The sequence below is a fragment of the Arthrobotrys flagrans genome (assembly GCF_004000055.1).
Source record: "Arthrobotrys flagrans strain CBS H-5679 chromosome Unknown unitig_15, whole genome shotgun sequence".
Classification (NCBI taxonomy): domain Eukaryota; kingdom Fungi; phylum Ascomycota; class Orbiliomycetes; order Orbiliales; family Orbiliaceae; genus Arthrobotrys; species Arthrobotrys flagrans.
The window spans coordinates 4,698,788-4,711,641 of NW_027137545.1; the positions used below are offsets into that span (position 1 = coordinate 4,698,788).

At 47.3% G+C, this 12,854-nt stretch overlaps 3 protein-coding genes across 3 annotated transcripts; 2 read left to right on the forward strand and 1 right to left on the reverse strand.

Moving 5' to 3' along the window:
* Positions 1-4,972: 4,972 nt before the first annotated feature.
* DFL_001280 (uncharacterized protein) lies at positions 4,973-8,858 on the forward strand (the record flags this gene model as incomplete). Its single annotated transcript, XM_067629873.1, has 5 exons — positions 4,973-5,469; positions 5,526-5,743; positions 5,800-6,018; positions 6,070-6,192; positions 6,247-8,858. 5 exons carry the CDS (start codon positions 4,973-4,975, stop codon positions 8,856-8,858), a joined length of 3,669 nt encoding a protein of 1,222 aa, XP_067495850.1.
* Positions 8,859-10,351: 1,493 nt separating this feature from the next.
* DFL_001281 (uncharacterized protein) lies at positions 10,352-10,962 on the reverse strand (the record flags this gene model as incomplete). Its single annotated transcript, XM_067629874.1, has 4 exons — positions 10,352-10,529; positions 10,604-10,679; positions 10,739-10,859; positions 10,933-10,962. 4 exons carry the CDS (start codon positions 10,960-10,962, stop codon positions 10,352-10,354), a joined length of 405 nt encoding a protein of 134 aa, XP_067495851.1.
* Positions 10,963-11,306: 344 nt separating this feature from the next.
* Positions 11,307-12,735, forward strand: DFL_001282 (uncharacterized protein; the record flags this gene model as incomplete). Its single annotated transcript, XM_067629875.1, has 2 exons — positions 11,307-12,382; positions 12,447-12,735. The coding sequence occupies 2 exons, from the start codon at positions 11,307-11,309 to the stop codon at positions 12,733-12,735; spliced, it is 1,365 nt and encodes a 454-aa protein (XP_067495852.1).
* Between the last annotated feature and the right edge of the window lie 119 nt (positions 12,736-12,854).

A 12,854-nucleotide genomic window follows, 5' to 3' on the forward strand; every position in this document is an offset into this window, starting at 1 on the left:
CTAGAGCTATAACTCCCCCTTACACATCCCTTTGAACTTTATCACGACTTTTAACGACTTTTTCTTCTTTCTTCTTCTTTCTTGGGGCATTGCACACGTGTGACATTTCTCATCCTTTCCTCTTTAAAGCTTTAAAATTTCTTTCTCTCTTTTTTTATCCTTGAATCGTCGACGCATGATGTGGTTGAATTCGTGAATCACCCCCCCTTGTTTCGGTGTTTTAATCCTTTCCCCTTGCGTATCCGCTCATCCATTTTGCGCAATCCCCATCTGTACTCCTTCGGGAGTATTATGCGTGAGAAAACTTGTTTTTTTTATCAGATTTCGAGGAGAGTTTCTTATACATTGGTTTTTTATGCATTGAGGAGTAACCATGTGGTTTTTTGTTAGTTCCTTTTAAATTTAGGAAAGGTTTAGCAGGTCTGAATAATTTATATTGGCTATTAGCATGCATGGTTATTGGTTTCTTGCAGTAATGAGGTGTCGCCCGAGCGTAATTCTGCTCGATGTGATATGAGTCTCGAGTTAGAAAGTGCACACGAGAGTGAGAGCTCGAGGTCTGGGAGTGGGACGTAAAATGCAGAGAACGAGAGGTTGGTTACAATGCTGCCTACAGCATCAAAACCTCAAAAATTCCGAAACTTGATTGTGAATTCAATCCAAAGAAACATCTGGCCGGTCTACCTGTCCGGGTCTGGTGAATATCATAAACCTAAGGAATAATTTTCCCTCAAGAAGAACACTTTGGTTAGGCGTAGGACGGGTAGCGGAGGAAACATATCACAGGCCCCAACATATGAGATATCCAGGTTATAACGTTATCGAACTTTGACTGTTTCTGCGAAGCAAGTGAAGTTACCAGCCACCTATAATCATGTCATGTCAAAACTTCGTAACGATGAATTCAACCATCTAAAGCAACATTGGGGGAAAAAAAATAAAAATAAAAAATAAAAATAAAATAAAAAAATGAATATTTTGACGTGCACTCTTGCAAAAGTGAAGTGCGATTAGAGCGGGTTGAATTTCTTGGAATATCTAACAAGGGGGGTGATTTGTTGACTACGACCTGCTTTAGTAATGTAACATGTAGCACGGTAAGTTAAAAAAAGGCTGCATCCGGAAGTTAGAGAGGGATTCTTGCAGTCTTATTGGGAGGGAATAGAGTAAAATACCGGGAAGCGAGTTCGGTGCTGGAGGATACCGGGTGAAGAAATTCGAAAGCTTGGAAAACTTGAAACTTGGGACCCGACTGTCTCGTGAGAAACTTGTCATAGACGTATTTGATATCTTCTATATGGGTCGAAAACCTCAGCCTTAGCTAAATAGCGAGTATTTTGCCCTTGTAAACCGGGGCATCCTGTCTCCAATAGCAATATATTGCAAGTTAGTGGGTAATGTTAGCTTCTTGATGGTAAATACGCTTTCGAAGAGAGAACGACCGAGTCCGGGTGCGAGACAAAAAGAGAAATATGTTTTATTGTTTTCCTAAACCGTTGGGAATTCGGTATTTCCCTAGCTCTGGGTGATAAGGTTCTATCGCTGTAATTTATGGTATATTCCGGCACGGAACGATGTAGCATGAACTGTCACAGTATAATTTTCTTTCGGACAGTTTCTAAACCTCGGATCTGTAGCACAGCCCGAACGAAAATATTCGATTCAGATGCCGTAGGAGCTTGATTACCCTCTATGTAATATTACCGACCGGGTATGGGCAGCATAAAGCGTGATCAGTGGCCGACATGAAGAATGCTCTCTTGGAGGTAATTACCAGTCCAAAATCATATCACGGTTTCAAATGATGTGCGTGGCAGATGTCATACAGGCGCGCTCCCTCCCGTGACTGGACACCACATCTCGTTTGAATAGATCTTCGATCCTTGGGATTTTCTCACGCAAGGCTGACGTTCGTATTTTTGTTCTATCTGAATCGTCAAATTGATTTGATGGACATCCCCCGCAATGATTCTGGATTTGGAGATTGGGGATTGATTGTCTAAGATTAAATTCGACCACCGACTCTTAATTGGTCTAGAGTTCTTTTGTTGGGTGAGAAGCGAGATCGAGATCGGGATGGCCGGGAGCTGGAAAAAACTTGATGGGAAATGGTGGAGTGGGTCTTGTTCTTGAGATTTTATTGACTGCGGAGCCATAACGGTTCAGATTCACGAATTCTTGTTTGCTGCTGGAGGTTGGTTTGGTTGGTTTGTCTGTTGTGTCTGTTGGCTGAGTTTTCCTCCTCCTGGACTGGAGTGGTCGGGTCAGCGGGCTTTGTTACACAAAGACATTTATTGACAAAGTTGAAACACTGGTCGACTTTTTTTTGCCTCCACTTCATGCATCACCATTTGCATTGACCATTGGTCGAGTTTTCCATCGGCTGGGGGTTGAGCAAGACAGACATCGCACAAGGGAATGACAGCTGTTAGATCAAAAGGTGGAAAGTTTTAAAAATGTTCAACAGACTAGGCTTCGGCGTGAAGTGAAGTGAAGTGCTTTTGATAATGGGTTGATCTGGCGGGCGTTCTGGCCTCGCACATCTCAATCGTTGGGTCGGCGCCCGCTGCAAGCCTCATGGGGCAAAAGCTGAGGCAAAGGCCCAAAATTGGCGTCGGCACCTGCATCAACCCGCACGGCCTTAAGTTTTAACATCTGACAATGAGGCGTTCATTGGCGTTTCTGGCCTTCGGTCTCAGATGCCCGGCCAGATAGCAAAGCAAACGGTCGGCCGTGGCCAAGGGGGTTTGGTCACCCCACTCGCGGAAAGAGGATACGTCGGACCTTTTGTCTGGGTGTCGAAAGAGAAAACTCTTCCGTCTCGTTCTATGGAGTTTTGGTCGCTGACAGGCCTCGGATTTTTCTTAATTTCAAATGAAGAAGGAAAAACCCCTGAAGGGATTCGTGGGGAGGTTTCTTTTTGTCTCAGCAAATAAAGTGAGCTCCAGGCGAAGGAGAAAACCCACGTTTTCCGTGGGACTGGTTCGTTTCGATTGCAGGTTCTGATCTAATTTCGCTTAACCGACAGGGCGAACGACATCCATGTTCACTTGTATCGCCAGCCGATGATGCCAATCGAAGGTGAAGGCTAGTTCTGGCTGGATTGATTGGATTGTATGGGATGGCAGCTTGGGCGGGAACTGAAGAGAGGGGTAAACGGTTGGAATTAGTATATATATTTGGGACTTTATGCGATTGTGTGACCTGTGCGATATTGGATATCCTTTGAGGAACCCGTTTGGTGGTTTCTCTTGTAATAGATGTTTCCTTCTGTACGCAATCTGGAGAAACAATGATGACAGGAGATAGACGGGCTCCTCGAGGTGCATGTATATGTCCTTGCGTATTATGGGCTTCGGTAGTGGGTCCCTGCCTGAGATTAGCGCTGCTGAAGCTAGAACTGGTCTGGTATTTCCGGTTGCGAACGGAAATTTTGTATGGCGCTGCACTCCTCAGGGTCAAATCTCGACTACAATCAAGCGACATGACCTGAGCCGGAGGTTGGCAATTCGGAATCACTATGTATTCTGGGCATCTGATATCCGGAGATATGAAAGAGAAACAGGGGAGCCGTAAACCTTTTTTTGGTTTACATATGACGCCGCCGTCCTTTGGTATTTATTTTGCATATCATGCGTGTGATGGCGAAGGTTTGGCTCTGGAAGCATGGACTAAGGCTCTGGCTGAGGTAGCAGCCGTCCTTCCCGTGCTCTTCTGACAGCAATCAGGAAGCGTCGACCGATGCCCCTAGGACGAAAAGGTAAGAACTACTGTTCCTTGCAGCTGGAGGTGCCGCAGATTAGCCCCGTCCAAGCTTGCCTGGCCGGCCGTTGGTGTGGGTGGGCCATGTCCCAAGCTCGCACGGTGTCTGCAGAAACCGCGGCCCCGACCAATGATGCATCACGGATGTGATTTTGGTCTACAGTCTAGCCGTGATAGGCCTCGTTATAGGCTTGTCGAATTATTACATACATACACAAGACGAGACCGCAAGAGACGTTTGGGCCTGGCATGGGGACATCCCACTATCGAACGGGCTGTTTCTGCTTGGTCCACGATGATGCCGATGCACCTCCCCGGATGAAGTACCTGTGTAGAAGTCTTGAGAGGCGCGCTCCTCGAATTGATTCCAATGACGCGGGAGCAATTTTACTTACATGCAGCGACAAGGCAAATTCCTCTGTCGTCGTCGCAGAGTGCTATTTCTGCACCACCATCCACAACCACTCTTTCCTTCTTTTCCCTTGCTTGCAATCCTGCTGGCATCTCTTAACCTTCTTAATATTCCTATTCCTCTCTTTTTTTTTCTGTAGTGCCTGTGCGGCTTTCCTGTGCAATGCTGGCAGTCTATCCTTTCGTTTAATTCTTCGTTCTCCAACTTTCCGTCATTCCTTAGATAATACCGATATCTCGATCGTTAGCAGTTGAAGTTGAAATCGCATTCGGACCAGTCACCACACGGCCAACACAATCTTCCCCCCGGATATATCCTTCCTCGGCTTCACGGACCATTATCATCTCCATCTCCATCAGCATCCTTAATGCATTAACTGACCCAATTCTATAGCAATTAATCATCTGTCTGTGAGTGCCGACTTCCAGCTGGTGCCTTTTCAATCTGCCATTTCACGCCATATGCCAATTTTACTCTGGCATAAACCTAACTAACTCTGTGCACATATGAACCAGCTTTCCTCTCTTTCGCGCCGTTTATTTCGTTTTTTCCTTCTGTAATGACCACTACGCCTTGAATATATACTATACTTATACGCACAATTTCACTGGGAACCGACCATACCGTCCTTGTCGTGTTTTATTTCTCTATTGTTCGTTTTTTCCTTTCCGGCTCGGACCAAGGAATCACCCAAGTCGTCATTAGGATACCTATTTTTTATAAAGTTTTTTAACTATCCTTTTGGCACGGGCCACGGACAAACGACACATTAGATTAGTATATACGTATTAACTCACAATGAGGGCCACCAGTTGGCTACGAGTTGGTATCGCAGTGTGCTCGCTGCTGCCTGTTATCTCGGGTTATGCGATTCGAGATACCAAGGCTGCTGTCGTCGAGCGAGGATTTATTGTTACATATATTGCCGACAAGGAGGCATTAGCGTCGAAACTGGGCAAACGACAGGAAGAAGGACAGCAGGATACAACTGAGCCGACTAGGACGTCAGCTGCGAGATCTACGCCTGTATCGTCTTCGAGAGGCGAATCGACAACGACGAGCGACGAGGGAAACAAATCGGAACCAACGAGCCGAGCATCAAAAACAGAGGGTCCGACACAAACAGACCTTGCCCCTACAGTTGCTGGTGGGGATCCAGCGGCCGAGACGAGCGTTGTTCCTGATAAGAATGGACTGCCGTATACACCACCTCTGACCCCGGCTTTTGCCTTTGCTGGACTCTTGCTCCTTGTTTGCGGACTGCCTTACACTTTGGCTGGAGTTAGACATAAGCAGTGAGTTGATATTTTTGACTGGATCTGGGAAACGTTTTGATGCTAACTTTGGATAGAATTCATATTTTCCTTAGTACTTGTCTGTTGTCAAGCTTGGGTGTGACAGTGCTGATAATATATGTAATGAACCCACCCGCTTCTAACGCATTGCAAGGAGGATACGTCGCTGCTATTGCTATCACCGGTATGATATTTGGTGGTTTGGCAGTCATTTTCCCAGAAGTCACTGAGGTTTTGGCATGCTTGTTGGGTGGATTCTGCCTGGCTCAATGGTGTATGTGGCTCTTTTCTAGAAAATCACGGACTCTACTAAGTTGATACTCGAAATAGTCCTCGTTTTGAAGGCCGGCGGCCTCGTTCAAGGTGGATATCAGAAGATCATTTTCATTCTCTGTTTTAGCATCGGTTTGTTCTGTCTCGCACTTCACCACACGACCCGACCATACGGTATGATATTTTCAATCGCATTTTCCGGGGCTACCGCTACGGTGCTCGGAATCGACTTTTTCTCGAGGGCAGGGTTGAAGGAGTTTTGGCTATACGTCTGGGGTATGAGAATCCTCCGTTATATAATCGGAGATATTTACTAATGATGTACAGGGTTGAATGAAAATATCTTCCCTCTTGAAACTAATACCTTCCCGTTAACTCGAGGAATCAGAGTCGAAATCGCCGCTATCGTTGTCATCACTTGTTTCGGGATAATATCCCAGATGAAACTTTGTACGTCTCATAAAATTTCATCTCGGTCTCGGGTTGATACTAACGTCTATATAGGGCAAGTCATCAAGCAGAAGCGTGAGGAGCGTGAGGAGGCCCGTAAACAACGTCAAGCTGATACCGAGGCCATGGAAGCCGAGAATGGCCGCCGGGTCGAGGAGGCTGCTCAGCGTGATCGGGAGGTATGGGAGAAGCAGTATGGTGATAAATCGCACACTACGACTACACTTGTTCCTGAAGACCAGACAGCGAGCATGAGTGCTAGTGCGGAGTTGAACCGGAAACATTTGAGCAGGGACTCTGGATTACCGCAAAGCTCTAAGGACTCGACTGATGGTGGTAGCTCCAAAAATGTTGTTACTGACAACATTGAGATGGTTGGGCTGCAGAAGGTTCCATCGGGACAAGAAGCCACTGCCGCTGCTCCTGGAACCGAAGGCCAGGTACCGGTGCCACCCCACGCCCGTGAAGGAGAAATCACTACCCATCCCCAAGCCGAAACCGCCCCAGTCCCAGTTGAACCCCCAGCTCCCACCGGGCCACCAGAACCGAAATTTTTTGCCCCCGCAGTCGTGATCCGAGAGAAGGGTGATGTTGAAGAGCCAATCGCTCCAGGATCTTCTGCCAACAATGGTGTCTCGGGTCTCACTACCGTTCATACCGTTATCATTGACCCAAACCAGCAGGAAGATGACGACGATGCTTCCTCCCTCGCCACATTTGCAGATTCCGTTCACGATGACAAGAGAAAATCCATGGCTATCAGCGTCGCTTCAATTCAACCAATGAATGAGATCCAAGAAATCCCACATGATGATGCAGCATCCTCTGTTGCAGGTGTTCTTGATGATGAAGAAGATGAAAGATCAGAGGATGAGATGCCTCTTGTCGGTGAAGATATTGGAAGGAAACGATCTGTCATTTCTCTTAAGGGACGACGTAACTCGTTGTCCTCTAACAAGCGGATGTCGATTGTTTCTTTGGTCAGGAAGGCCTCGCAGCGGTCCAATAAATCTAATAGGCCATTGTCAGCGCAGTCGCAGGTTCCATTGTCACCACAGTCACCGGTTGAAGGTCCTAAAGAGGGGAAGGAAGACGAAAAAGCCACAGAAGAGAAGAAAGGATCAACACCAACTTCACCAATTGAACCTCCAAAAGTGATTTCTAGACGACAGTCCTTAGCACTACCATCGGAAGGAGCTGCCTTAGAAGCTGCGAGTGAGAAGGAAGTTATAGAGAAGGCCGGCGAGGAGAAGACAGTGTCTCGAAGAACGTCTGTCGTCGGCTCGGTCAGGCAGGAGGAAGCCACCGCTCCAGGTTCGCCAGCTAAGGACACTGCTGGCCAACCGAAATCTCGAAAGGAAGCCAAGGCTCCAGCTGTTGGACCCCCAGCCCCCCTCAGACATGGAAGCCTCCAAGCCATCCGTCCGCCATCGAAAATTGTTAAGACATACCGCGTCAGTGAATGGGCTAAGCATCTCGATCCTGCCGATGAACCACAATATGATGACATCGAACCACTCCAAACTCCTGAGACTGTTCAAGAGAAGGCTGCTCCTGTCCATGTCATGGAATTGCAGGAAGGTGCATCTTCTGCAAAGGTTCCACCTCCAATCCAAGGCCTAAGCAGAAGCGATACATACCAATCTATGCAAGCCGGAAATATGGTCAGCAGGACCAATACCCTGACCACGATCCGAGAAGCACCAATCTTCGTTCCAACCATGCAAGGGCAGACAGTTGCTATGCACGTTCCTACGCATGTCTACCAAGTCCAAGCTCCTACTTCACCCATGATCCCTTCATCCCCACAAATCCCCACTGTTGTCATCGCATCTCCACCCCCATCGCGCGGTGGCCAACCGGCTGTACAGGTACCAATAACCAACCAACCAATTGTCGAATCTCCAACCGAGGATGTTGAGATGGGCATGCCACAGCGAAGTGTTTCACCGACACCTTCTCAGCTTCCTCCTATGTGTGAAACTCTCCTCACTAAGCGTGAAAGCATGCTTAAAGCCACACCAAACTTCTCTACTGTCGCCGACAACACCTCTATTTACGGCCAATCGATCACCCAGCCACAACCTTTCCAGAACCCAAGTTTGCCAAATGCTTCCGCCTCGACCTTGAGCTTAAACCGTCGCTCGGTATCCGGTGCCTCAACAATCCAGCAGCAACGTAGCAGCAGTGGCACAAACTACGCTGCCAGCATGATTGGCAGCGCCGCTCCAAGCAGCCGTATTCCATCTATGGAAATGCAACCTGGCATGCTTGCGAACTATAGCCCATATGTAACTCCAATCTCGCCTGTCATCCCATCGTCGCCAATGATGCCTAGCATCCCAGTTCCTCACGGCGCTGTCGAAATGACACCTCCACAACCTCCGCAACATTCACCGGGTGACCGTCGAGAGAACATGTTGAAGGCGTGGAGAGAATCGTTGATGCAGGATCAAGTCATCAGTGCAAGGACACATAACTCGATTCAAGGTCGCCGGAATGAAATGATCCAGGAGAGTGCAATGCAAAATATGTACGGAAAGCAGAAGGAGATGGAGAAGGCAATGAGGGACAATATGGTAGAGGAGAGATATAGGAATCGGGATATGCTCTCTATTCACCGAGAGGCTATGAAGAGAATGCAAGACAAGGCGAAGGGGATATAATAAAATGAACCCAATTTTTATCACAGGGTTATGATGTGATATTGATACTATCATAGAGATGGGATGAGGTACTCTTTGTCACCGTATGGTATGGACTGGAGGCAGTTCACTTTCGTTTTTTACGTTTTTCTTTCCTTACGAATATTATCCTCTTTAATCCTAATATTCTCCTCTTCTCTTGTTTCTGCACAACCATTCCCTTCGAAAGAAATATTCCACTACAAACACACTCCTTGAAATTTTTTGTTTGGATGTTTTGTTTTATAGGGCTAGTCCGCATGTTACATGGCGTTTTTCTCTCTTTTTGTGTTTTTCTTCACGTTTTTCCCCGGTCGATTGAGCTTCAGCTCTCGATGCAAAAATGAGACTTATACCCCCTCTGTCACTCGTTTATATCTAGATAAAAGAAAGATTGGTTTTCCATTTTACTACTACTATCATTACTTCTCTATCCTTTATTTCCCCCCGTCTCTAACTCTCTCACGTTTTATAAGTTAACCTTTCTGACTTGGTTCGGATGCTTATGCGGAAAAAGTAGTCCTCTTCTTTTTTTAATACGTTAATGTCTTTTTGAACGTTTCGTTCCTCCTCCTACTACTCTAGTCTAGCGGTTTATAACAGAAGCAGAATGGCCTTTTTCTTATATTTCTGCAGGTATGCAGGACTTAACAATGGATTTATTAGTATTGTTCTCAATTCGGTATATTCGCGTGAATATATTCCCGATGATAGCCAAACAGATATTCTTGATGTCCCAGGAAACTACCCAACGGTACCTCCGGGGAGCTTTCTTTTTTATATAAAATGGCTTCCGAATTCGCTAGGCTTCCTTTCTCAATGTCCATTAGTAATTTCGCTTGCCGCCGGGCGTTTCCGCCGCTGACGGGATGCATAGAATGCGTAATGCGGGTCATACAGCGATATTGGTCTTCGGCTTGGCTTCTTCTATTACTCCGCAATCCGGGTATTTGAGGGTATATTACTATAGCATGGCTTGGATCTAGGCTTGTACTCCGGTTGAGGGTTATTGGGGTTCTGGAAGGTTGGTGTGATAGACTAGAATGTGGGGGGTACGGATATAGATGTCTCCGTTTGTGTGCGGTATGTTAGACGATTGCAACGAAGATGTATTGGTGTTGAGGTAGATAGAAGAAGGTAAATTGTACAGTCAAGATGTTGTATTAATATGTACAGAGTTATATAAAACCGTAGAAGCAACCAAAAACTTCAGGCTACATCATTGCTGTTTCTTTTGCCGCAGTGTACAAGGAGTTTTCTACACATCCTCCAGGTCGATCCGTCAGAATCACTGACCACCACCCCCTTAAGATCTTCTGCTGGTGTCTTGGAGTTTCTTTCGAAAGGAGCATTATTCGTAGATATAATAATCCAGAACCAAGCCCTATCTGTAAAAGGTTTCTCCCATTGCTGACCTATCGTTTCGTAAAATCGCTCTCCGTATCTTAGATCCCAAGCCACATCAATTGTCCACCTCAATGATGCCCCTCTCCATGTCCACTCTCATGTCCGTGTCCGTGACTCTTCGCCGGGAAGAACATGTACTCGGCAGCACAGTATACGGTGAAAGCTACAGATGCGATACCGAAGCCTGGAAAGAATCCTCGGAAGCGGTTTATCCGGGTAAAGGGACCGGTGTAGCGCCAAGCTTCACTGTATTATTCAGATAGGACGTTAGGATGATATGTTTCTTGGAAGTGTCTCGAGATCGGAAGGGGTGGGTGTACCGTCTGGCCCATGGGTCTGGGAGGTTCCGGCCGGCGCGGAGGAGGGACTGAGGATTGAATTTGTCGACCATGATGGCTATGATAGGTTGGTAGTTAGCAGCTGAAGATACCATTGAAGCATAGAAGAAGACCTACGATGTTGATACAGGCCGATTGAAGTGATGCTGTGGAGGTGGAAATGGGAGAACGGTGATTGGATGTTTGAACGACAGGCGGTCTTTTGTTTGGGATGTTGGAAGGCCTGGCTGGGGTGTGGCTTGACGGAGAGGGTGTGGCTTAGTCAGCGGCTGAGACGTCCGAACCACACAATTGCAACCTCTCAAACGTACGCCTGCTATTCCACGACTACTCTGTACCATCGTTTCGACTTCACCGACTTCACGACTTCTTCCGTTAGACGACATCGACGGCGAGCCACTGGCATATCTCTTATCGATAGAATACGCTCATTGGGACGGTACCGTGTGGTGTGGGATAGGATAGGGCCTTACTCTTAACACGACTTGCTATCAAGAGACTTCCTATGATGGCTGCCCTCCTGTGATAGACCCGGCCTTCCTATCGTCGAACCACCCGATGGATATATCGAACATCTCCATTTCTACGCCTCGAATTGATCTCTATCGATCCTCCTCTCCTTCCAGATAACAGCTAACACATCCGTTCGTCACCTTCCCTTCGCCTCGTTCTAACAACCGCCACCATGCCTCCTGCTCGAGGCAATGCCTTCGGGCCGCCTATGCACTCCTCTTCGCCCTTTGGGAACCAACATCTCCTACACGGTAACCCTCACCATGGCTCTCATCACCTCGCACACCACCAGATGCAACCTCAGCATCAACAGCATATCCAACATCAATCTCATCATCAACAACACGCCCAACAATCCCAACACCAGCAAGCGTTACAACAGCAGGTAGCACACGCTCAACATGCCCAACAGCAACAGCAGCAGCAACACTCTCAACAGTCACTCCATTCTCAAGCAGCGACGCAGCAGCAGCAGTCGTTACAACAGCAGGCAGCAGCTGCTGCTGCTGCCGCCATAAAAGAGGTTTGGAAACAGAATTTGGAGTCTGAGATTGCCGTGCTGAGGGATCTGGTTGAGGATTATCCGTACATTGCAATGGATACGGAGTTTCCCGGGATAGTAGCCCGGCCGATTGGTGGTTTCCGTAGCAAGGCAGACTACCATTATCAGACACTCCGTTGTAATGTGGATATGCTCAAGATAATACAGTTGGGTATCACCTTTTACGACGAAAATGGGAAAACACCGGAACCCGTATCCACATGGCAGTTCAATTTTCAGTTTTCTCTCGCGGACGACATGTATGCGCAGGATTCTATTGACTTGCTGACAAAGTCTGGAATCGACTTTAAGCGTCACGAGGATCATGGGATCGATGTCGCACAGTTTGGAGAGCTTCTTATTTCGTCCGGATTGGTACTCCTCGATAATGTCAAATGGGTATCATTCCACAGTGGGTACGACTTTGGATACCTGGTGAAGATTATGCTGTGCCAAGCGCTTCCGGCGGAAGAAAATGAGTTCCGGAAGTACCTACATACGTTCTTCCCGGCTTTGTACGACATTAAGTATCTGATGAAATCGGTGAAGACGTTGAAAGGTGGCTTGCAGGATATTGCAGAGGACATGGGGGTCCAAAGGGTTGGGCCTCAACATCAGGCCGGTAGTGACAGTCTTTTGACGGGGCATATATTCTTTGCGATGAAAGGGAAATATTTTGAAGGAAAGATTGATGAAGAGAAGTACTGGTGCGGTTCCAATGTCTTTTTTTCCTCGTGGGCGTGGGTGCTGACTTTTGATTGAAAAAATTAGTGGTCAGGTATGGGGTTTGAATGGGGTCGGTAATTCCGGTCCTACTCTTAACACTACTGGCGCCGTTCAGTACACCAATGGCCAGACGGGAGTCCAAAATGGCGGACACATTCCTTCCACCCCGACGAACGCAGGCCCTTCCGTCCCTAGCACCGGTATGACGCCCGGGCCTATGACACCGCAGCAGCAGATCAACCCGTATGCCCAACCGCCACCACAGAATAGTCAACAAGGTGTCAATCCAATGGGCAGCGGTGGGTTCCAGTTCGGGAAGATTGGAGGGTTGTGAAGTATGACGATTGCGCGAGAGGCAAACGGAAAATCACAGCTTTGTGTGACTCCAACAGATGCGTTCTCATAGATCGAGTGGTGGTATAAAGGGAGAAGAGGAAAAGGAAAGGGATGTAT